Source organism: Petaurus breviceps, unplaced genomic scaffold (genome assembly GCF_028583685.1).
Source record: "Petaurus breviceps papuanus isolate PSGF00001 unplaced genomic scaffold, PetGlider_PUasm1.0 80, whole genome shotgun sequence".
Taxonomy (NCBI): domain Eukaryota; kingdom Metazoa; phylum Chordata; class Mammalia; order Diprotodontia; family Petauridae; genus Petaurus; species Petaurus breviceps.
Window position 1 is genome coordinate 21,718,385 of NW_027186540.1, and position 22,978 is coordinate 21,741,362.

Here is a 22,978-nt window from a genome sequence, read left to right on the forward strand (position 1 = left end):
TCTATCTTTCTGTCTATCTATTTATATAGAAACTGGGCTTTCTGGGATAGAAATACAATAACCACTCACCAACTGATTCTACTACTCATCAGCCCTAGAGCTTTGGCTTGCTCCATTGCTGATCTGAGTTTAGCCCATCTTAGCTCAGAACTCTTGAGTTGAAGCAATTCAGCCCTCAGCTTCCTTGTGGCAGCGATTGGCCAAAAATAGGTCCCAGACCAACCCTACTTGGTCATTGTTTGGACCCTAATTGGCTCAGAATGAATGTAAATAGCAATTGTTTCTGTTTTGGCCAGAAATCCTGAGGGATTTCCCCTCCCAGATCAATTTTTTTTGACTAGATAAAAAGGCCATTTTCTGCCTCATTTTTTATTAAATCTTAATCACTGACACCTGGCCATGTAACCCTGAGCAAGTTATTTAACCGCAATTGCTTAGGGGCGGCCAGGTGGCACAGCGAGTAAGAGCACCGGCCCCAGAGTCGGGATGACCTGGGATCGAATCCGAGCTCAGATACTTAGCACCACACCCAGAAATAACTGGCCATGTAACCTTGAGCAAGTTATTTAACCCCAATTACTTAAAAAAATCTTAATCACTGAATACGCATTGCCTCAGTCAAACTGAGACCTGGGAAAGACCTCAGGTTAAAAATGCCAAGGTCTCCCATTGCATCCTGGGCCATCTCCAGTCATCCTGATCTATATATTGGTACTGGACCCAGATGGCTCCAGAGGAAAAAGTGAGGCTGGTGACTTTGTACACCTCTCCCTCACTTAAATTCAATTCACTTAATATCACCTCCCTGATGTCATGTCCCTCTTTAAGAACAAAGGACAAACAACAATATTAGCTCTACTACATCTGGTGACTTATTTTGAACATAACTATGACCCTTTCACTAAAAAGTCTGATTTCTTTTTCTTTTGCATACAATTTAAGTTAAACCAGACCAGTTTCTAGAGTCCCATTGAAATTCAGTAACCACAGAACAATTAAAATAATAAAGACAGCTTTTTCCAAAAAGATAATTTTTTCCCCAAGATTCCCAACTTGATTCTAAACACTAGATACCTGTGTTTGTTAACTATGTGGCTTAGGAAAAATTTGTTATTCTCCCTGTCTTGCATAACTCAGAGAAGTTTTTTGTGAGGATCAAATGAAATAACGTATGCAAATGAACTTGTATGCTGTTTTCTTTGGCCAGACCTGAGGTTTGTTTTTTTTTTTTTGGTATAGGAAATTAGCTATCCCAATGCAGATCTGTGACTGTTCTGCAATTTGAAATCTTAGAGAGTTGCATGGGTACACAGAGATTAAGTGACTTGTCTAGGAGGTCACATAGTATATATCAGATGTGAGACTTGAATTCTGGTCATCCTTATTCTAAGGCTAATTTTTTCTCTACTATACTATACTGCCTCTCATGTTGGAAGCATAGGGTATGAAACATAGAGACTGAAAATTTTAGAGTTTTCTCTTAAAGTTTCTGAACATTCATGATGATGATCTTCAATATTACTTTGGATATTCCTCAAAGAACATGCTTATAAACTTATTATGGGTATGTGTCAATATAGATTGTAATCTTTTCTTTTGCTTACATCTATGGTAGGCAGAAATGAAATTTTAGAATCCATTTATACCTGCCTTACTCAACTTTCCCTTCAATTTTTCCCTTTTTCTCTGATTTCTTGCCTCTTTTCCCATAGCTTTCAGCAAACTTTAGATAGTTTTCATGCTGAGTACAAAATTGCCTGACTCCTGAAGTGTTGTATTTAATCTTTAGAGACTGTCTTATCAGCTCTGTCCCTAGGGCTGGTGGGAAAAAAAGATAATCATCAGACTGTAGCTTAAAATAGCCAAGGCACACCTAAGCTTTCCTCCTGAAGCCCCATCCTTCTTATGGGGTTGGGTTACTTGGTCACCCACCCATGGACCAGGTTACCCTGGTGCTCAGGTGACATTTATAGCACTCAGGTTGACTGGGTAACCTATTATTTCCATGACTGAGTATAGCAAAGGGGACGAGGTAGACCCTTTGATCAGGTCTATCAAATCAGGAGAGACTGTGAAGGAGGGTCAAGTTTTAGGCTGATACTATAGATCATAGATTTAGAGCGGGATGGGCCCTTAGAACCCATCCACTTAACCACTTTCATTTTACAGATGATCAAAGGTTCAGGAAGGTTAGATGATTTACCTAAGGTCACAGAGTAATGATAGAGGCATTATTGGAAACCAGATCCTCCAACTCCAAATTCTGCCCTCTTTTCACTGAACCACACTGATTCCCAACTCCTCTTTCATGAACGCTATTCTCACTCTTGGTTTCCCACCTTTATGCCAACATGCTGTGTCTGCAGAGTCAGAATCATATAATCTCTGAGTTGGAAGGGATTTCGGGTCAAATATGTACTAGAACAAAAATTTATTCAGGTTCAGATATCTGAAAAGTGATAAGCCTTAAAGACCTCTACTGATGAGGAACTATTACCACCAAGGCAACCTTTTCTATTATGGGTTTCCTTAAGTTGTTGGGAAGATTTTTTTCTCTTACATGAAGCCTAAATTTCCTCTCTATAACTTTCATCCATTGTTCTTAGTTTTCCTTCTGGGATAAAGCTAGTTATACACACATATGCAGATGTGTGTATGTTTGTGTGTGTGTATAGACAGGTAGATAGTCCAATAATCCTGCTTCTACATGGCAGCTCTTTAAAACTTAATTGAAGCCAGCATAGTTCCATTTTCACGCTGAGTTCCTCTCTTCTCCAGATTAAACATCACCCTTTCCTTTGAAGGCTGTTACTAACATGGCATAACCTCTAGGCCCTTCGCCTCCCTGTCGTTCTCTTCTGGATACTTTGCAGTTTCCCCACATCTTTCCTAAAATATAACTTCCTAAACGGAACACAAAATTCCAGGTGTGGTCTGACCAGGTAGAATACAGCAGGCAGAACTATAACCTTCCCATTCTTAGACAATATTCCTAATCTCAATTTAAGTTTAAGATTACATTAGGTTCTTTTGGCTGTCATAGCAAACTCTTGACCCATATTGCGTTTGCAATCCATTAAGATCTCCAGGTCATCTCGTGCTTGTGAAGGTGATTTTTCTGAACCTACATAAAACTTCTAATACTTATTCCTATTAAATTTCACCATATTAGAATCAGACCAAAGTTCTATACTGTCAAGATTCTTTTGGAATTTTGTTCTGCCACCCAGTGTGTTAAACTATCTCACTTGGCTGGAGAAGCATGTCATATTTTATGCCTTCATCCATGCACAGTGTCTTTCCAATTTTGTTTATCTGTTAAATTAAAATACTACTAACGTTTTACTTAATAAGATATTAATTCTAACAGGTTGTTTGAATTTTCTCTCTGTGATTTCATTGACATAGGGATCTCTGGTGAGAAGATTCTCTACCAATGCAGACCACCAACTGCTCTGTATCATACAGTCTTAAGCAGCTGCCTGGGGTACTGGGGGCTTAAGTAACCTGCCAGCATGTGTCAGGGATAGTGCTTGAACTCAGGACTTCCTGACTTTTGAGGCTGATTTTGTCTGGTACATGATGCTGCTTCTCTATGTATTTCAATTTTTATAGACTAATTTTGCAGACTGAAAAGTTTTAAAGGAGGAATTTCAGGCATCTTTCCAGTGGATAAAATATTTTGGGGCTTTAGAGACCTTCTAGTCATTCCATACAGACATCTTCCTAATCTACTTTCTCTTAAGGATAACCCTACTTGAGACTGTTAAGCAAATGTGGTATTTTACTTCTTCGGATTCCTGGCTTGAATTGAACTCTGGTTTCCTCATTTTAATTGAGCAACTCTTCTGGTGATAGCTTTATTTTTATACTTTAACTATTTTTCTACAATCTTTAAAAAAGAAATTATACACTAAGGGTAATAAATACAGCTTAGTCATTTATTGAATTGATGTGTGAAAGGCAACTTCCCTTGATTCTTGACCAAGATCCTGAACTAGTAAGAATGAATGGGAAAATAGGCAATCATACCTTTTATTTTTAATTTACACACAATTCTATGTTATCTGGTTCAAATCTAAAAACACTTTTTCCCTCTTATAGATGAAAGTTCATAGTCTGTATTATAGTTATTTTCATCACTGCTCAGAAGGATTTTTATTTTCTTCCAGATTCCTAGCAGAATTATAGATGGTAGTTGAGATTTCTAGAAGTTTGGCTACTATATTAATAGAGTTATTACTGTACATATGAAGGTGATTATATATTTTCAAATAGGATAACCCATTTGAAAACTGACAGATGAGAATTGCCCAGATACAGAGAAATACTTGATTCATGACTTAACAAATGATCAAAGTATTTAAAATTGATTTTTATTGAGTTTGAAGGTACAGCAAAACTTGATTTAAAATAAATTTTTGAAATTTTAAAAACTTTATGGAGCTTCTAAAATTAACAATCATTTATATGAATCCAACTTTATTTTGAATACCATCTTATCACAATTCTTGAAGGATCTTTCACACTTACTCTTTCCCTCTCAAACTTCTTTAATCTCTTCTCCAATAACTACTTTTCTCTTGCTTTTAAATGTACATATGTCTCTCCTATCTCGAAGATCTTTGTTTTATCTTCTTGCTTCATTTAATTACTATCTTTTCATGTTTATTTGGCTGCCAAATTTCTCAAATAGTGAAGGATACAAGCTGCTTTCAATTCCTCACATTTCTTCTCCTATTTTCTGCAATGTCTCCCTTCCACACAATTTCAATGAAGCTATTTAAAACAAACAAACCTAAAAACCAAAACTCTAATCTCATGGTATTTTGTTCTATTATGCACTTATCACATTGTAACTGACATTATGTTTATTTGTTTACCTGTCTCATCATCCTTATTAGATTATAAACTCTTTGAAATAGAGACTGTAATGAACATAACTGTTTTCCAACCAGTGTTAGCATAGCAACCATTGCATACAGTATGTACTCATCGAATGTTTGCTGAAAGAAGGAGTAAATATTGAGTCATCTTTGACACAGCTTTCTCCTTCAAATATAACCAGTTAGTCTTCAATACCTATTCATTTTGTCTGGGAAATGTATTTCATATTTAACTCTTTCTTTTCATTCTCAATAGTACAATTTCTGTCCCAGGCACTTATCACCTCATGCCTATATTATTCATAGCTCAACACCTTGACTCTAGTCTCTATCTTTTTTTTATAAGAACAATTATGGCTTTCACTGTGTCATTTCTCTGTCTCAGACCCTGCTGTGAATTTTCTACCTCACTGGCATGCTTATAAACATTTCTATGAACTTTTCAGAGGATACAAAGCTGGAAGGGCTAGTTACTACATTGGATAATTCAAAGAATTATGGGAAATCATTATAATGAAAATGAATAAGGATACAAATAAAGCACAAATGAATTTTGTTTAGAAAGAAAAAAAATTAAATCTAATTTAAATAAATGGTTTGACAGCATTTTTGTGAAAACAAAACAAAAGTGATTTGTTGACCACAATGTTAATGTGAACCAACAGTATAACCTTCACATTCTTAGGCAATATTCCTAATCTCAATTTAAGTTAAAGATTACATTAGGTTCTTTTGGCTGCCATATCATACTCTCAACACATACTGTGTTTAGCTAACATTATTAAAATGTAATGTTTAGCTCAAGAGAGGTAAGAGTTTCATTGTTCTCTATGGCAATCACATTATATGAAGCATATTATTTCAATTACTGGGCACTATATTTTAAGAGTGATACTGCCAAAATGGAAAGATACCAAAAGAAGATGTGCAATCTGATGAAGGCAATGAGGTAAATGAGAAAGAATAGCAGACTTGCAATCAGTAAAGTGAGAGTCTAATCCCAGTTCTGTCATTAACTAGTTGTATATTTTTAGCTGAGTTATTTAAGCTTCATAGGTTTCAGTTTCTTCTGTAAAATGAGGGAGGAAGCTGCACTAGGTGCTTCTTTAGATTATTGTCCTTTTCTGTTCTAACATATCCTGTTCTAAAATCCTCTATTTGGCTTTCAACATCCTCCATTATCTGTTATTATTCTACTTTTGCAAACTTATTTTCCAAACATACTCTATGTTTCATTCATACTAATCTTTCTCTCTTGCTATTACAGTTCCCACCTCTTTGATTTTGTTCATTACATTTCCCATCACCTAGTCAATTCCTCACTATTTTTTAAAACCCAACTCAAGTATCATTTCCTCTATGAAGTTCTCCCTATCCAAAGTCCTTACTGAGGGCTCCCTTCTCTGAACTCCTATAACATTTACAATCTATATATCACAGTTTGGTTCTTAATTATACATTGTTTTGAATTATTTTTTATTTGTTTCATGTGTAGATTGCTTCCTTTGGCAAGAATGGAGGCTGTTTGAGTATAGGGGTAGTCCTTAATTTAGTATATTAATTTTTATATTATCAGCTGAAATATTGATTCAGAGAAAATGCCACTAAGAAAGATTACTTAGGAGAAGACTCAAGCCATTAACTTCTAAATTAGAATTAAAATTTTTATTTGCAAAATTAATCACAAATTTCTTCCAGAAGCTTACCCTTACCTAACTGATACATGAGATAAGAAATAGAGAACAAATTTTACCACTCAAATTTTCTTTGGATTATGATTTGTCCATAATTAATGTACAGTTATGTTATTTCCTATTTCCAAATGATAGCAGTCACTGGAAATCTTACATTACCTCATAAGGTTATTAGTAAAGTCATTTGTAAACCTCTTAAGAACCTTATAAATGTGAGCAATTAATAAGGATAATAAATTCATAGCTAAAAATTACCTAATTAACTAAATAATTAGCACTGAACTAGTGATCTCATTGGCATAGGGAACTCCTAGATGAAGAAACTCTCCCTACCAGGGCAGAATGACACCTTTTTTGAAACTTATAGCATCAGAGAATTGCCAAGAGTACTGAGAGGTTAATTGATGTGTCCATAGTTACAAAGCCAGGATGTGCAAGAGACAGGACCTTAACTAAGATTTTCTGTTCCAAAAACAGCTACATCACCACACTATATTTTCTTAATAATAAAACACTTTTTGTATTATTTATAATAAACAAAATGGTGTAGAAACAGAATGAAATATATATATATATACATATAAATATAAATATGCATATGTATACATATATTGTCCCTGCCATCTTGTCTGTTACTTGATTTGTCCTGAAAAGCCTACCAAAGATGTGCTTATAATGCAAAACTTTTATCTAATTATTGGAAGTAGTTATTTTATCTCCATCTGTTCAACAGTCTGTAGAACTAATAAGAGAATAATAGCAAGATAGTAACTTGTTCCCCTACATGAATTCTACTGAAAAAGATGAAAAGAACCCATAAAAATCATTAAAATGTTTGCTGATTTGAACCTTATTGTGAAGCATATGACTTGCAGGACCTTCAGAGGCTATCTAGTCCCATCTCCTCATTTTACCGTTGGGAAAACTGAAGTCTAAGAGGTTCAACGATGTGTCCAAAGTCACAGAGCTTGTAAGCAACAGAATTCCTCTAGCTCTAGTCAGTGCTTTTTTCCCTAGTCCATGCTTGTTATAAGACAGTTGCATACTAATGATTGTTGCACAACTTAAGTATTAATAATAGTAAAAAAAAATCAATAAATTGCAGGCTATTTTAAAATAGATAATTAGGAGAAAATTATTATTTATGTGGTTTTCCTAAGTAGTGGCAAATGATCAAAATTCTTGCAGCTATGTAGAAAAGGAGTTTCAGTTTCTTATGTTAAGAGATGAGAAATAGTTTTCTTGTGATAAAGAATGCAAATTATTAATACAAGTTCAAATATAAATCATCACATTACATTATTTACTAAAAACTACTATATAGCTATGCAATTATCACCAGAAATCCACACAAATTTCAAAGATTAATGCCTCAGTGGAATTTTTTTGTATTTTACTTATTAAAATACCTCAATAATTAATGTGTGGCAATATTGCTAATGAGCAACAAAACCTCACTGTATCTCATTTAAAGTTGGCACCTTTGCTGACAGTTAATACGATCACGAAACTTTGGGCCAGCAACTGAATAGCAGCCCTGGGCTTTTAGTAACTGACACCATTCCATTTAGGATAGCTCCAGAAAAAGCTACACGTTAGAGAAATAGTCAAATTTTATGGTTGCTGGTTAGAAAAATGCATGAGTTCCTTTTTTTTTGGTTCATAGGAAGGGAACAAAATAAGGATGAAGCCAAAGCACAATCGTGATATCGTAAAAAGAAGAGCTGGATTTGGTGTCAGGAGTTGGATCCTGGCTCTGCCACTCACTGGCTGGCTTTGTGCGAACAAGTTTCTTAACGTTTCTGAGCCTCAACTGCTTTATTTAGAAAATGATAATATTAGTGGCACTATGTCAGAGGGCTGCTGCCTTAAAACAGTATATAAAAATGAGATGCTACTTGTGTCTTACACGTCCACTGCATGGCTACTGCTCTTCACAGCAGAAACTGAGCACTGTATTTTTTGGATCCCCAAATCATTCCCACCAATATTTCAAATCTGTCATTTAATTAGCATCTGGCCTCTTCACTCATGAAATTGAGGCCATTTGGGGTGAGTCCCTATCTCAAAACCTCTTGACCTCATCCCCCACACTCTCCACCAGTTTTACTGTACCTTCTCAAGTCTCTGAAAATAAAGTGCACTTTCTCCTTGGTAAGAATCAACCCCTCAACATGACTTTAACCCCATCCCTTCCTGTCTTATCTAGCAGATTTTAACCTTAATAATTCACACTCCCCCTTAAAATCTTCAACCCTTCTCTGTTTACTGGTTCTTTTCTTATTGCCTTCAAGTATGCCCACATGTCCCCGAAACAAACAGACCAAAACAAAATCTTCCCTAAATTGTAGCATACCTTTGAGCTAAATACTCTATATCTCTCTTCCATTTCTTAGCTGAAGTCCTTGCAAAAGCTGCTATACTTACTTGGACAACAGATTCTATAGGGACAACTACAGTCAAATCTATTACCTTTCATGTCTATCTGCTGTCCTTTCAGTTCCATCTTTAAATACATTTGGAATGTCCTGACTTAAGTTGGTCTTATATCAAGCTCTCCAAAGGCTCTAATTTTTTCACTATTTTATGAGAAAATATTTGTGCTGATCTTCCTTCATTCTCCTCTGCAATAATTTTCAAATGACCTCACAACTCTAAAGAAGGGGTTGACAAACTGAAAAGCTCACAGCCAAAGCTGACCTGTTGCCTGTTTTTTTTTAAGGTAGGCTGGATTTGGCCTGCAGATTACCATTTGCCATCTCTTGCTCTAAACTGTTGCTGCTACCCTCATTTGCTATGGTCCTTTACTTAGATAAAAGATTGTGTTTGTTGTTTGAGTGGTTTCTGTGTACTTTTGATTTCCATATTGTGACAACTATTTTATACTGATTAAAGTTGCCCAAGAAATGGTGACAATCAGAGTCAATGTCTTTACTTCTATCAATTTACCAAGTCAACAGTTTATTTTGATAGGTTAGCTTGGAGCAGTTTTCATTACATTAAGTATCTTCTCTTCATTCTTCCTTTTAATTTGGTATTGACTTTCTTTGCTTTAGTCCATTGATGATCTGACTAATGATTATTAAATAACTCCCAGATTGGTAATAATTTTCTATCTGTTAAGATGTTATTTTTAATTTCTGTGATGTTATTTGGTGCTTGCCACATTCAGTGCTGTTTTTGCTGCATTCTGAGAAAAAAAATAATCATATATGGGAAAGAGGCATCTGGGTAATCCAGAGGGCATCTGGCCTTCAATTCTTAATCTTTTATCATATTTTCCAACATATGTTTTCCAGTTCTGCCATGTCCACTTTCACATTGAACACAGAATATCAATGTTGCTTTGATGTGAAGAATCATGTCAAATCCATATATATTTTTATTCTTTCTTCTCAGTGACAAAAAATGGTGCATAAGTGATAAGGATATCAATTGTGGTTGCAATAACTAATATAAATTGAAATGATCAAGTGTTTTCCCTTTTTAGGCTGATTTTGAATGCATGACAACACCAATTCTTCAAACTACTTTATTCACTACTCTCTGAAAAATCTGGGAGCTTTTAAAAAAATTTAGCTATATTTTGAAATGTCTTATGATTTCATTTATGGTGAGGATATCAATATGGATGTGGTTTGGCTTTTCAAGTAACATATCTACATATTGATCACTGGACAAAGATCTCACATTTAGAGTACTAAGTAAAAGTACACTTTAAGTGTTCTAGTCTGTTGCTGAAATATCTATACTTGAAACCTTTATAGCTTGTTAGAACTTTCCAGAATTCATAACCTATTGGTATAACCTCCAAGAACCCAGGGTTACATTCATACTGCTAAGAAGCTCCAGAGGGGGATGTTACCTGTGAATACTATTCTTTTCTCCACCCTGTCTCCCCCATATTACTCAAGAACTAGTCCAAGGTAAAAAGAAAATAATATTGGTATAAACATATTATGTTTTAACATCCAACAGAACTGAGGGAAAACAAAATCTGATTTTACCAAAGGTGTTAGTTTTCAACTTCCTCAAATCCTGGTAAGGCAAGTTGTATCAAATTAAAATTCACAATGAACAGGAATCAATCATACCTGGTATAAGGTGGAAGAGGTAAAGTAATTCTGGTCCACTTGTTGAAAGTATCTGATATAAGAATTCGCTGGAGATGATATCGGTTGCATTCTACATTTGTAGGCAGGCAATCTCTTAGCACTGGATGCCATGACAATCCAAGGTCTACTGAATATTCCAGTTCAATAGCTGAAAATGGCAATGTATATAATGAGCTGACATTTTCGATGTCAATATTGTCTTGGTGATAACTTTATATACTGAGACTAATGAATTATACAAGTTTCATATATTTTGATATTGCAAAATTTGACTTGATTTAAGTTACTATTTGTGTAACACAGAATGTAGAACCTAAGAATAAGCTTTATTGGCAACTTATAAAAAGGAGTATCCTGATAAATATAAATATTTTGAATATTTTTAATATGATTTCATAGTTTCTGAATGATTTCCAATTTTATCCTGAACATTATTTGCATTATTAACTTAACATTAATATAGAATTATTAACACTAATATATAATTTTTCCTTCTATGATACAGAATTAACTTTTCCCCTTAAATCTGAATGTACTTAAGTCCACCTGACAAATGAAGTCGATTTATTAAAAATTACTCTTTAAAATAAGAGAACAGTAGAGCCATAATATATTTTTTATGTTTTTTGCTTTTTTCTTTTGGAGGGGGAAGGTAGGGCAATTGGGGCTAAGTGATTTGCCCAAGGTCACATGGCTAGTTTTTTTTTATGTATTAAGTGTCTCAGGTTGTATTTGAACTCAGGTCCTCTTGACTCCAGGACCGGTGCTCTATTCACTGTGCCACCTAGCTGCTCCCACAATACATTTTTATAAAACATTTAAAGCAAGATATATTCAGTATAAACAACTTAAATAGAATATTCTTGTAATATGACCTCCACGTGATGAATAAAAAAAAATTTTCTTTTAAAAAATTATAGTATAAAAATTTGGAAACTCATATTTTGGGATGAATTTGATTAGAAAATCTAATAAGGAATGATGTTCTCAAATATGAAAATGAGTAATTTACTAGAAATCAATACATAGTGAAATATGAAAAATTATCTTCGGTAGAGCAACCCCCATACTCTTCCCTCCCTATATTCTTTGTCCGCTCCTTTGGTATTCTTTCTATCTGGAATGCTATCGTTACATGTCAAACACATGTTTTTTTTCTGTTTCTGATCTGGTCCTGATTTTATTGGTGTAGAGAAGTGTCAGTGAAAAAACTCATTTTTACCAATGTATATGAGCAATTTCTTTGCAACGTGGTCTTAGTCAGCTGTCTATTACACTGAGAGCCAGTATGTGATGTCAGAGCTGGAACTTCAAGGTCCTCCTTCATCTCTATCCATTATGGCATACTGCCTCTCTACATACAATGATTTAAAATAACACATACACTTGATACAAGGCGATCTCTCAAGGGAGATGTGTATTATCAGCATAGTACATGCTAATAACAAGAATAAATTTGCCTCTTTCCTTTTTTGACTTCTCAACAGTGTAGAAGTTTTATTTAGGGAAGAGACTGCCATATTCCTGAAATACATCCATAACTCCTTTAAGCTTTTAGTCTCTAATAGAGCAGTACTTACCGTAACAGGAATCTGTAACAGAGCAAGAGGCTGCAAAGTCTATTTGCAGGAAGGAATCTTCATTCACAGCAATATCTGTGGTGACTACATAACGTGTGCTTGCCTTTTCAATGAACACCAGTGCATCTCCAGTGGAACCACACACTGGCATCTTGGTACCCCCAGGGTGAAGTAGCCACTTTCTGCTGTCCAGGGTGGTGAAATCATCTTCCAAGACTGTATTGCCAGAAATGTTTCCCCCAATGAGAATCTGAAACAGTATATAAAAATAAACCAGACACACGAAAATAAAACAACTGTTCTTTTTTTGGGTAGCCTATTCAAAACTGGCATTGTAATGTACACATGGTGTTAAGGGAATGTTAATAATGTTTTTGTTTTTGTGGTCTGGTTGCCCATCTGGCAAGTACTACTGAAAACAAATCAAAGGAATGACAAAACTACTTAGAGGCTCCACAAGCCAAATTATGCCTTTGGAAACTCTATGCAACCAGGCTGGGAAGTCAGAATTTGGCTCATGGAGTGATTATTTTCCATGTAAAATTACTATTTAAATGTAGTTGTGCCCTGAGGCTCTTCAGTTCCAATTCTTTGCACGGACTATACCATTCGTTAATAGCTTCTTTGAGGTCCATTTGATGTAATTTATTAGGTATGAACACAGTCCACAATAAAAAGCTGGGGAGATTTATCTATATTTTTTTTTTTCAAAAGGAAGAAGAGGATTTAGGAATCACTGCATGTGGCAGCCAATTCTAATTTGCATATTTTCCTTTTGTACCCTCATAGCCCAATTGATAAATTGCCTACATACACATGGGATAGTCTTCTATGAGCAGGACTTGGGCCTTCTGCTACAGTTTGATTTTCTAGGCTTTAGGCAGTTTGGGAAATCATTAGAGAATTAGATCTAAAAATCCATGGCTAATTTTTCTGGCATTAATTAGCTGTATGATTTTGGGAAATTCACTTAACCTTTCAGGACCTCATCTAGAAAATGAGAGAGTGGGGCTCAATAGTTTCTAAGGTCCTTTCAAGATCTAAAATTCTTCAATTCTCTGGTTCTAGGGTAATTAATTAAAACAATTAAACCTGTAGAAACTGACCTGATCAATAACCCAGGGGCTGTAGAAGTGCCCATTTTCTGATGGCTGCCACCATCGAAGACGAGTAGAGGTAGAACGAGCTTTCAAAGGTATCTCCAGGGCAATGTACCTGCCGACATTGCTGGAATTACTGAACAGGAATTCTTGCATGAGGCTCCAGGAGAGACCTCCATTGAGTGAGTATTGTAGCAGCACAGGTTGGCTTCTGGGGTCTGGAACTCCTTTACCACATCCAAGTCTCATGAAGAACTGTACAAATCTGACATCAATAAGAATTACTATTATGTATTCATTCAAAGACAAATCCACATCATCATCAGAATAGGAATGTGGGGAAGAATGAGATGGAGGGAGTTGATATTGCTAATGAATGGGATTTTTAAATTGTAACCCTAATCATTCACCTCTAACATCAATTTTCTTTTTTAATGAAAATGTATATTAGGAGGTCTAGGCTGACATATGACATACAGACATCATCTGACTCACAGGTGAGTATGGGTCTGTCAGATAAAATGCTTTAAGAGGGACAATGACACTTTTTGCTTTTTCATAAATATGGGCCTTAGTAGCATCAGAAAAATGTGAATTGTACAAGATGGCATATCCCTACAATAATGAAATTTGATAACTACTGAAAGATATGCTGAAAAAATGGCAATTCTTTTCCCCTCCATGGTCTTCCTTCCCTCCTCAAGCAGAAGAAAGATGAAAAAACGGTCATACCTCATTTTTCCCTTTTGTAGCTCTTTATAAAGAAGGTGATTATTTAAGGAATGTGGAAGTTTGGGACTATGTGTTGCTATTTGGCTGAGGAGAATTTGTATTTTTGCCATTTGAAATTGGGAATATAATCCATCAGCCATGTGTTTTCATATAGTACATCTTTAATTAAGAGTGAATGATATGTTATAGCATATCACAAAGAAAAGACTAGGTGATGTCTAAGAGCCATTCTTAATATAAAATTCCATGATTTTAAAATATAAATTATTTTTGAATATAGACAAGAGGTCAAAAACTATCCAGGAATGATATATTGCTGTTATATATGCCCTTTCCATTCTGGGTAGAAAAGGGTGAATGTATGAGGGTTGCCCAGTCTCACTGGGATGGTGGAGAGAAAGAATACATACAAATTGCTACCTCTCATGGGAGAGTTGGTGGGGTCAACCTTTGCTTTTCTTGATGGCCAACCAATGGCAACCCTCTCAACAGACTGGAAGATGAGAAGTGTGACAACTGTCTGGCATGCCAGTAAACACAGCCCATATGGTAGAATAATAAAATAGAAGAGGACAATAGAATTCTAGAGCCTAAAGAGACTTCTGAGGGTATCTAATCCAACCCTACCAAAATCATCTTTGGCTGGTCTTCTGGATATTCTTGACCCCTTATTAGCTAGACTTTTTTTTCAACTAATTAAGAGATTTATTATTTTTATGTATTTGTGGTATCTACTCATTAATTTAGTATAGTACAGGGTTTTTTTATGCTGGTGTCTGTGAACTTATATATACATACATATATATATATAGTTTTGATAATATATTTAATATAGAATTGATTTCCTTTGTAATTCTGTGTATTTTATTTCATGCACTTAAAAACATTATTCTGAGAAGGGGTCCATAGGCTTCATCAGCCTGCCAAAGGGGTTCAAGATATTAAAAAAGATTAAGAATCCCTGAACAGAGAAACATATACTTGATGTGCTATATGTATTTATGTATATGTTTATACTCACATGTATAAATAAACATATATACACAGGCATGTTCATGTATATATATCTATATACACATGTGTATGTGTAAACATGGTACAATGGAGTACCAGTTCTAAAGTCAGGAAGACTTAGATTCAAGTTGTGATACATACTACTTTTGCCACCATGGGCAAGTTAATTAGGCTCTCAGTTTCTCTAGGTAACTCTCAAAAATTATAACTTGCACGTTATTTACCAATCTGCACCAACAAATCAAATAACAAGCATTTATTAAACACAAAGTACATGTTAAGACTGGGCTAAGGGCTGGGGATGTGCAGACAAACCTATATCTATATGCTAACGTTTATATGATACTTGAAAGTTTGAAAGCACTTTACTTGTTATCTCATCTGACCCTCAAAGCACCTCTGGGAGGTAGGTGCTATTATCATTCCAATGTTACAGATAAGAAAACTCAGCCCCATCAAGGTTTAATGATTGCCCAGGGTCACAAAGGCAGCATGTTTCCTAACTTCAACCTCAATACTCTACTTCAAAATTCATCTGCTTCTTTATCCCTATCTTCATGTTTAAAACATAGCAGTAATGATAAGGACCTGTGACTTTGTTAATATAGGGAACTCCCAGGCAGGGAAATTCCTTGTACCAATGCAGGTCAGGATTTCTGTGACTTATAGTCTCAAAGAGCTGCCTAGAGAGCACAAGAGGTTAGGTGACTTGTTGAGGGTCACGTCGGTCAGTTCGATGGCACAGTGGATAGAGTGCCATGTCTGAAGTAAGGAAGACTCAGCTTCCTGAATTCAAGTCTAGTGTCAGACACTTACTAGCTGTGTGACTCTGGGCAAGTCACTTGCCTCTGTTTGCCTCAGTTCCTTGTTTATAAAATGAACTGGAGAATGAAATGGCAAACCACTTCTGTATCTTTGCCAAGAAAACCCCACATGGGGTCACAAAGAGTGATCACACACTTGAAAAACAACTGACCAACACAAGGTCACATAGTTTCTGGCAGAGACAAGAATTGAACCTAGGTCTTCCTGGGATAGGGGCCAGCTTGTTATCATGTACTAGCCATGTTGCCTCTCATACAAAACACATGCAATACAAATATATAATAACATTGATGATCAGGCGAAGCTTCTGTTATTTTAGTGGAGTGATGAAGGAAAAGTAAGGATTTTAAGAGGAGGGATTGAAAAGGGAGTACATTCTATGCTTCTACAAAGGTATGGAGACAGTGATGGAATGTTATTGGTGAGGAAGGCCAGTGTGGCTGGATCATAGAGTGTAAAGCAAAGCCATATCTGATAAGCCTGGAGGGGTATGTAGCTTGGGTCCAGGTTGTAAAGTGATTAAAATGCCCTTGTCCTTGAGGACTTTGTATTTGATTCGGGAGTCACTTAGATTTGTTAAGTAGAGGTGACACAGTTAGACTTGTACTTTCAGAACATCATTTTGGTAATTGTGAGGAGAATGGACTGGAGAGGGAAGAGACTGGAGGCAGGAGGACCAAATAGGAAACCACTGTAGAAGTCTAAGATAAGATGATGCAATGAATTCTGGCAGTGGAAGGTGTTTCCATACACTGATGAAACCTGAATTTTAAAAATGTAACCTTAGGAAAGTCACTTATCTGGACTTCAGTTTCTTCATTTAGATGGTTTTTAAGGTGCCTTCCAGTTCTAATATGGTTTTGAGTTTATGATTTGTTACATAATCAAAAAATTTGACATAAGAACTTCCTAGCATATACTATATATGCTATATTTAATAAAATGTCACACACTATATCTTACATATTTAATACAATTCAATAAACACAGGTGTATATATGTGTGTATATATAATTATGTATATATGTGATGCATATACACAACATATCAGATCTATCTACCTGTGTTTGCTATATATATTGTATCCATATCTCTGCTACATACTGTGCCTATATATGTATTATATATCTCTAGTCTACCTGTGTTTATTATATATTGTATTGAATATGTGAAACATACATACATACACACACATATATGGGCTTTAGTAATCTTACTAGTACCGTTGCATGAAACCAAACTCTATTATTTATTTAATATTTATTAAATTTTTTTAACCTAATTGTTTTGTTGAGGGTTTTTAATGTGGAAGACTTTGGGTAAAATATATTCAAATCTTATCAAGATGTGCCACTGAGATGAGACAAACTTTTGACAGTGGACAAACACAGGTTGGATTACTTAGTTGGATTACTTACTTTTACATTTATAAATGTGAATGTTTTATTGAAAATATTTTTTTGTGGTCAATGTTTGTTCTAGAAATAGAACATAATAAAGATGGGGAAATAATATTATTTAATACTGGCCTATCTGTAAACTATTATTGCATTAAGTCCTTGGAAGAGTGTCATAACTTATCATTTAGAGTAGGCAATGATAATGTGAAATGAAAATCAAGTACAAATGAAAAAACTAAGAAAACTTGCTTCCTATCAATTGTTCTTATTAACCGACAAGCAGAAATATGTATTCTGAGAGGCATAAAGAAATTTATTATACAATCAGCAAAAAACTTAGGCAAAATAAGATAAATACATTTCTCTACAGTAAGAGATTTGAGAAATCTTTGAATTTTTTAAATTGGGTTTTTCACTCATTTTCAAAGACATAGCATATATGATTACATTTTACACATGTTAGACTGACTGCCTTTTAAATTTTACTTGTTAAGTTCTTCGCACATTAAGTGATCAAGAGATTAGCATCATGTCAGACATAACCCTCCATGCAAGTTTTCATGTTTGTTTCTGAACAGTTGTGCTCCATTTAGAAAATGACTGGTTAGGATTTGTTAGATCATTTGAAACAAATGGTTGTAAAAGATGAAGTTGAATTTCAGATGTTTTTAACTTAAACTGTCAATGACTGTAAATGCTAAATTGGCTATGAATGCAGTTTGATGATATGTCCCATTTCAACAAAATTTTACATTAAGCGTATTGTACAGAGTGAAGAAATTCAAGTCAGATGGAAATTTGTTTATTGTGAAAGCAGCACCAGCCATATAAGGAGATGTGATGATAGCTGCCTGACTACACTTCAGAAGGATGACCAAGAATAAATCAAATGCTTCCACTTCATGTTCATTTCTGTTAATACAACATGGTAACTTTAATCAATGAAGCCACGTCTGTATTTTGATCCAGTTACTTCACAGATCTCCTTTGGTATGAGAAAAGAAATTAAGATAGGCTGTGTTCTAAAAGATTTCTAAAAGAGAGATAAATCATTTCCCAACAAAGGCCCTATCTTAGCAATTCCCTTCCTCATCCTGGCTTGATTATACTCTATTGAAAAATATTATGCAAAGTATAGAAATAATTCTCAAAGAATTCATCATAGCACTTTTAGCGGTTACCTGGCCTGTGACAAATCCAAGTCTCGAGTCATTAACATGCGTAAGCCATCTTCATTGAAAAAGAGGTTGTTTCCACTGGAAAGGATTCCACATTTCCTAGATGGCTTTCCACCACTCACTAACAAGAATCTATCAGACTCCAGTTGTCCTGAAAAAATGGAAGATGTATACATCTTTATCCATATTCCAAAAATAGAATAATCTGTATTAGGGAAGCAATGTAAATAAATTATCAACTTTTTAGGCAGTGGGCTTTTGAATGTTTTAAATCTCAATGTACCTAAGTCATAAATGTTATTGGCACATAACACTATAAGTTGGAAAAAAGGTGCTTATCTGCACTGGTAATGGGAATTTCCTAAACTTGGGGTTCCCAATCCCAAGGAAATTGCAACTTCATTCCCTATCTCTATCAAATTATTCCTCATGCTATAATTTGTGAGTACACAAGGCTGATGTGCTCTTATCTCAAGAGAACATATAGCTTAAAAAATAGGTACCTTCTCTCTCCTACTAGCTATGTCTGTTATAAAGACACTTCTTACTGAAAAGTTGAAGTCAGAAATAGCAGAGGATGGAGTGATGTTTCTTTGTTATTTTTCATTCTCCACTTTTATTTAATTAGGGCTAGGACTGATTCTTCTTTCCCTCTTCCTTCTTCTATCCCTCCCTCCTCTGACAAAGACACAAATTCTGTACAGCCAGTTCTCATACATACAGAAATCTATCCTGTAGGTTGAATGGGAAATTGGCTGTTTAGCTTTAACATTTCTTAGTGAGTGAATGTTGTCTGTTATCACCAGATCTGAATTTTTCCCCCTAAACACTTGTCTAGTTTCCAAATGTAGATACCAAAGTATATAGGGAAGGAGCAACTCAGTCTTGTTTAATGGATTAATAATGACACAGTTAAGAGCTTACATTTCTGGTACTTGGTCCACTCCTTTCTCCTACTAAATGACTCTTAATTTCCATTTGGTAAAACTTTTTGCTAATGAGAAATTACACTCAACATAGATAGAGGCCTGGCAGAGATAAGTCTCTAATTGCCAAGCATCATTGCAGAGAAACTTACATTACTCATGCTAATAATGCAGAAATAGTGATCATGGATAACTGAAATGAGAAATATGAGAAAATATATATTGTCTTTTCTGACAGACAATGATTCTGTAGTGCCAGGATTAAATGACATAACAGATTCTCTGATCAGATACTTCTGCTGGTCAGGACATAAGTGTATTCATATATAGGCAACACACTGAGTATGTTGAAAAATTATGGTGTATCCAGAGGACAGCAAACCAGAATGATAATAAATTTAGAAAGCATATCATTTGAGGAAAGGTCAAGTGAAGCAGCTATGTTTAGCCTGGAAAAAGGATTTAGGAAGGAAATGATGACTCCCTTAAAATATTTTAATGTCTAAAAGAAGTAGAATTATTCTGTGTTGATTTAAAGGGCAGGAGTATGATTAGTGAACAGATACTAGGAGACATAATAAGGGAAGAATTTCTAACAATTAGAGTAGTCAGTAATAGAGCAGGCTACCTATTAAAAGGAAGCTGGATTATCAGGGATATCATGGAAAGAACCCTTGTATTTTGTATGTGGTAAGACTAGATGATTACTACAGTCAACTCTCAGATTCTGTGAAGGGATATAATAGAATTTGAATAGTTAATAGTCAAGGAAGCATTCTTTCTAATAGCCTATTGTTTTTAAAGTAAGCTGGATGTTATGATAGTAAGAATTGGATAGTAAGAATTATAATAACAAATTATTAGAAAGTTTCATAGTTCATTATATTTACTTTCAAATTGCTATAATGTACCTGATCTCCTAAAATTTAAATTCCTTTATAAAGCAAACATACATAGGATCTGTGATTAAAGAAAAAAAGTCACCTTCAAAATCATCCTTGAGAAAATCAGAGTTTTTGGTACTTATTTTACAAGTTGGGCCTGAGTACCCAGGATCACATATACACTTGGTTCCATTGATACAACTCCCATGCCCATTACACATCTCCTCACATTGTGGACCAATATAGACATTATCAATGGCCCAAGTCACTGGCTGAGAGCTTGCAGGATAAAATCCCTGATACCATCTGAATCGTACAGATCTGGAAAAGAGGTAAATGTCATTCACAAACTAATAACTGGAGAAAGATAACAGAACATATCTGGTCAATAGCACTCTGGTAACAATGAGCAGCTCTTAACTTCTGCTCACACTTCATAGTGAAGTAAACACTAACAATGAAAGCATATAGATTTACCATTCATTTTAACTTTTATCATCACTTTATAGGTTTTGGTTTGCAAGATGACTGAGCCAGAGGCTATTTGAAATACATTATCATAAAAATACTTTGCATGTCATTTGGGCAAGGTGCCACCAGGTAGTGCCTGGGCTATGCAGCTAGCTTTCCCCAGGCATGTTTAAGCAAGTGAAAGTTGCTCACCTTTTTAATCAATTATCCCTTTCTGCCATAAAAATAGAACTCTTTATAAAGATAAGTCAACAAGTACTATTAAGTGCTCACTATGTCAGTAACTGTTAAGCACTATGTATAAAAATTAAGCTAAACATAAAAATTAAAGGACTATGTTTTAGTGTATTTATAATTATAAGCATGTTCATAATTATAATCAGGATTTAAATGAAATCAGGTACAGTTAAGTTAGTTTTCTTTTAGATATTCTAAATTATCTAAAAATCTAACTTCACTCTACTTGATTTGAGATGAACTAATACCCTGAATCCCCTAACTTGGAGATAGAGTGCCTGAGATTTGTCCACCGCTCCAATCAATTGTAGTGCATCAATTATAGATTTTAGGCAAAAATCCATATGATTCCCAAAGCGTAATTTGATTTCAATGTGTCTTTTTCTTTTTTCTTGCAGGAGGAACTTTGAACCAGCTGTTAACACAGTACTCATTCAACAAATTCAACAGGGAATTCAAACAACTCATCCAACAGCATACTCATTCAACAAATATTTATTGAGTACCTATACTATGTGAACACTGTTTTTAGGCCCTTTAAGGAATACAGAGAAGAATAAGACATGTCTCCTATATATACAGGGATCATTTGCTTTGAATAGGGGAAATAACAGAGTTTGCTATTTGTAGGAGAATCAATGGAATTTGCATTTTAGTAGGGGGAATAATAAATATATGTATTTATGCACATAAAATGCATATTTATGTATATATAAATACATATACTACAACTAGTCTAACAAATATTCTACCTTAATGTTTTTTACTTTTGATTTTAGTTTCCCAAACTTAGCAGATATATGAAAACCAAGAAGAAGTCAACAGGTAAGTTTGCAATGTATAAAAAGAATGGCTAGGGGGCGGCCAGGTGGCTCAGCAAGTACGAGCACCGGCCCAGTATCGGGATGACCTGGGGATCGAATCTGGGCTCACTTAGCACCATACCCAGAAATAACTGGCTGTGTAAACTTGAGCAAGTTACTTAATCCCAATTGCTTAAAAAAAATAATGGCTATACTGAACAAAAATACTACAATATTTTGAAGAATGGGCTATTGGAATAAATAGAATCAAAGAATTGTGTTGGTTTAAGGGAGAGAGGGGTAATTTTCAGATCAGTAATGGTTTTATGGAAGAAATGGTATATATGATCTAGGCCTTGAAGGATGACTAATAATAATAGCTATCATTCATATAGCACTTTAGGGTTTGCAAAGCTTTTTCTATATGTTATCTATTTGAGATAAACTGGAAGGCTATTTGAGCACCCTTGGAGGGTGCTATTATTTTTCCCATTTTACTGATGAGGAAACTGAGGCAAAAAAGGATAAGTAATTTGTCTAGGGTCACATGGTTAATAAGTGTCTGAGGTGAGACTTGAACAATGGACTTCCTGTTTCCTCTATCCAGTAGACTAACAAACTGCTTAAAAATCGGACAAAGCAGAGCTGGAGCAGATAGACATTATCAGGAGAAGGAAGAGCAGGAGCAAATATCTGTGCCCTGCTTTCTTTCTAACTTTCTCTCTCCTCATGGTCCAGTATAGAGGCAAAGAAAAATCATTGGCAGCCTGAGCAGCCAGTCTACCAAAACCTTCATGATACTCTTTCCCCAATTCACAGCTTACCTGTTGGCCAGTTTCTAGTTAAAAACTTGCCTTTTCTAGCTTCTAGAATCTTTAGGTATCTAGAAATTTGTAAATGATTGACTCTCTTATCCAAAGATTTAAAAGGCTCACAAGACTCCATGACCCCATGTAGGATTTTCTTGGCAAAGATACTGGAATGGTTTGCCATTTCCTTCTTTAGTTGATTTTACAGATGAGGAAGGGTGGCAAACAGGATTAAGTGACTTTCCTAGGGTCACACAGCTAATAATTGTCTGAGGTCAGATTTGAATCCAGGTCTTCCTGACTCCAAACTCAGAGTTCTACTCA

General features: G+C 35.0%; 1 protein-coding gene across 2 annotated transcripts in view; it reads right to left on the reverse strand.

Moving 5' to 3' along the window:
• Nucleotides 1-22,978, reverse strand: part of LOC138176051 (reelin) — a 566,262-nt gene that overhangs the window by 59,975 nt on the left and 483,309 nt on the right. For both annotated transcript variants that reach the window (XM_069106794.1, XM_069106793.1), the window contains 5 exons: nt 20,435-20,655; nt 18,528-18,675; nt 13,382-13,640; nt 12,276-12,525; nt 10,675-10,843 (listed from right to left, as the gene is read on the reverse strand). In XM_069106794.1, the coding sequence (XP_068962895.1) occupies nt 10,675-10,843; nt 12,276-12,525; nt 13,382-13,640; nt 18,528-18,675; nt 20,435-20,655 (1,047 nt within the window). The remainder of the gene's footprint in view (nt 1-10,674; nt 10,844-12,275; nt 12,526-13,381; nt 13,641-18,527; nt 18,676-20,434; nt 20,656-22,978) is intronic.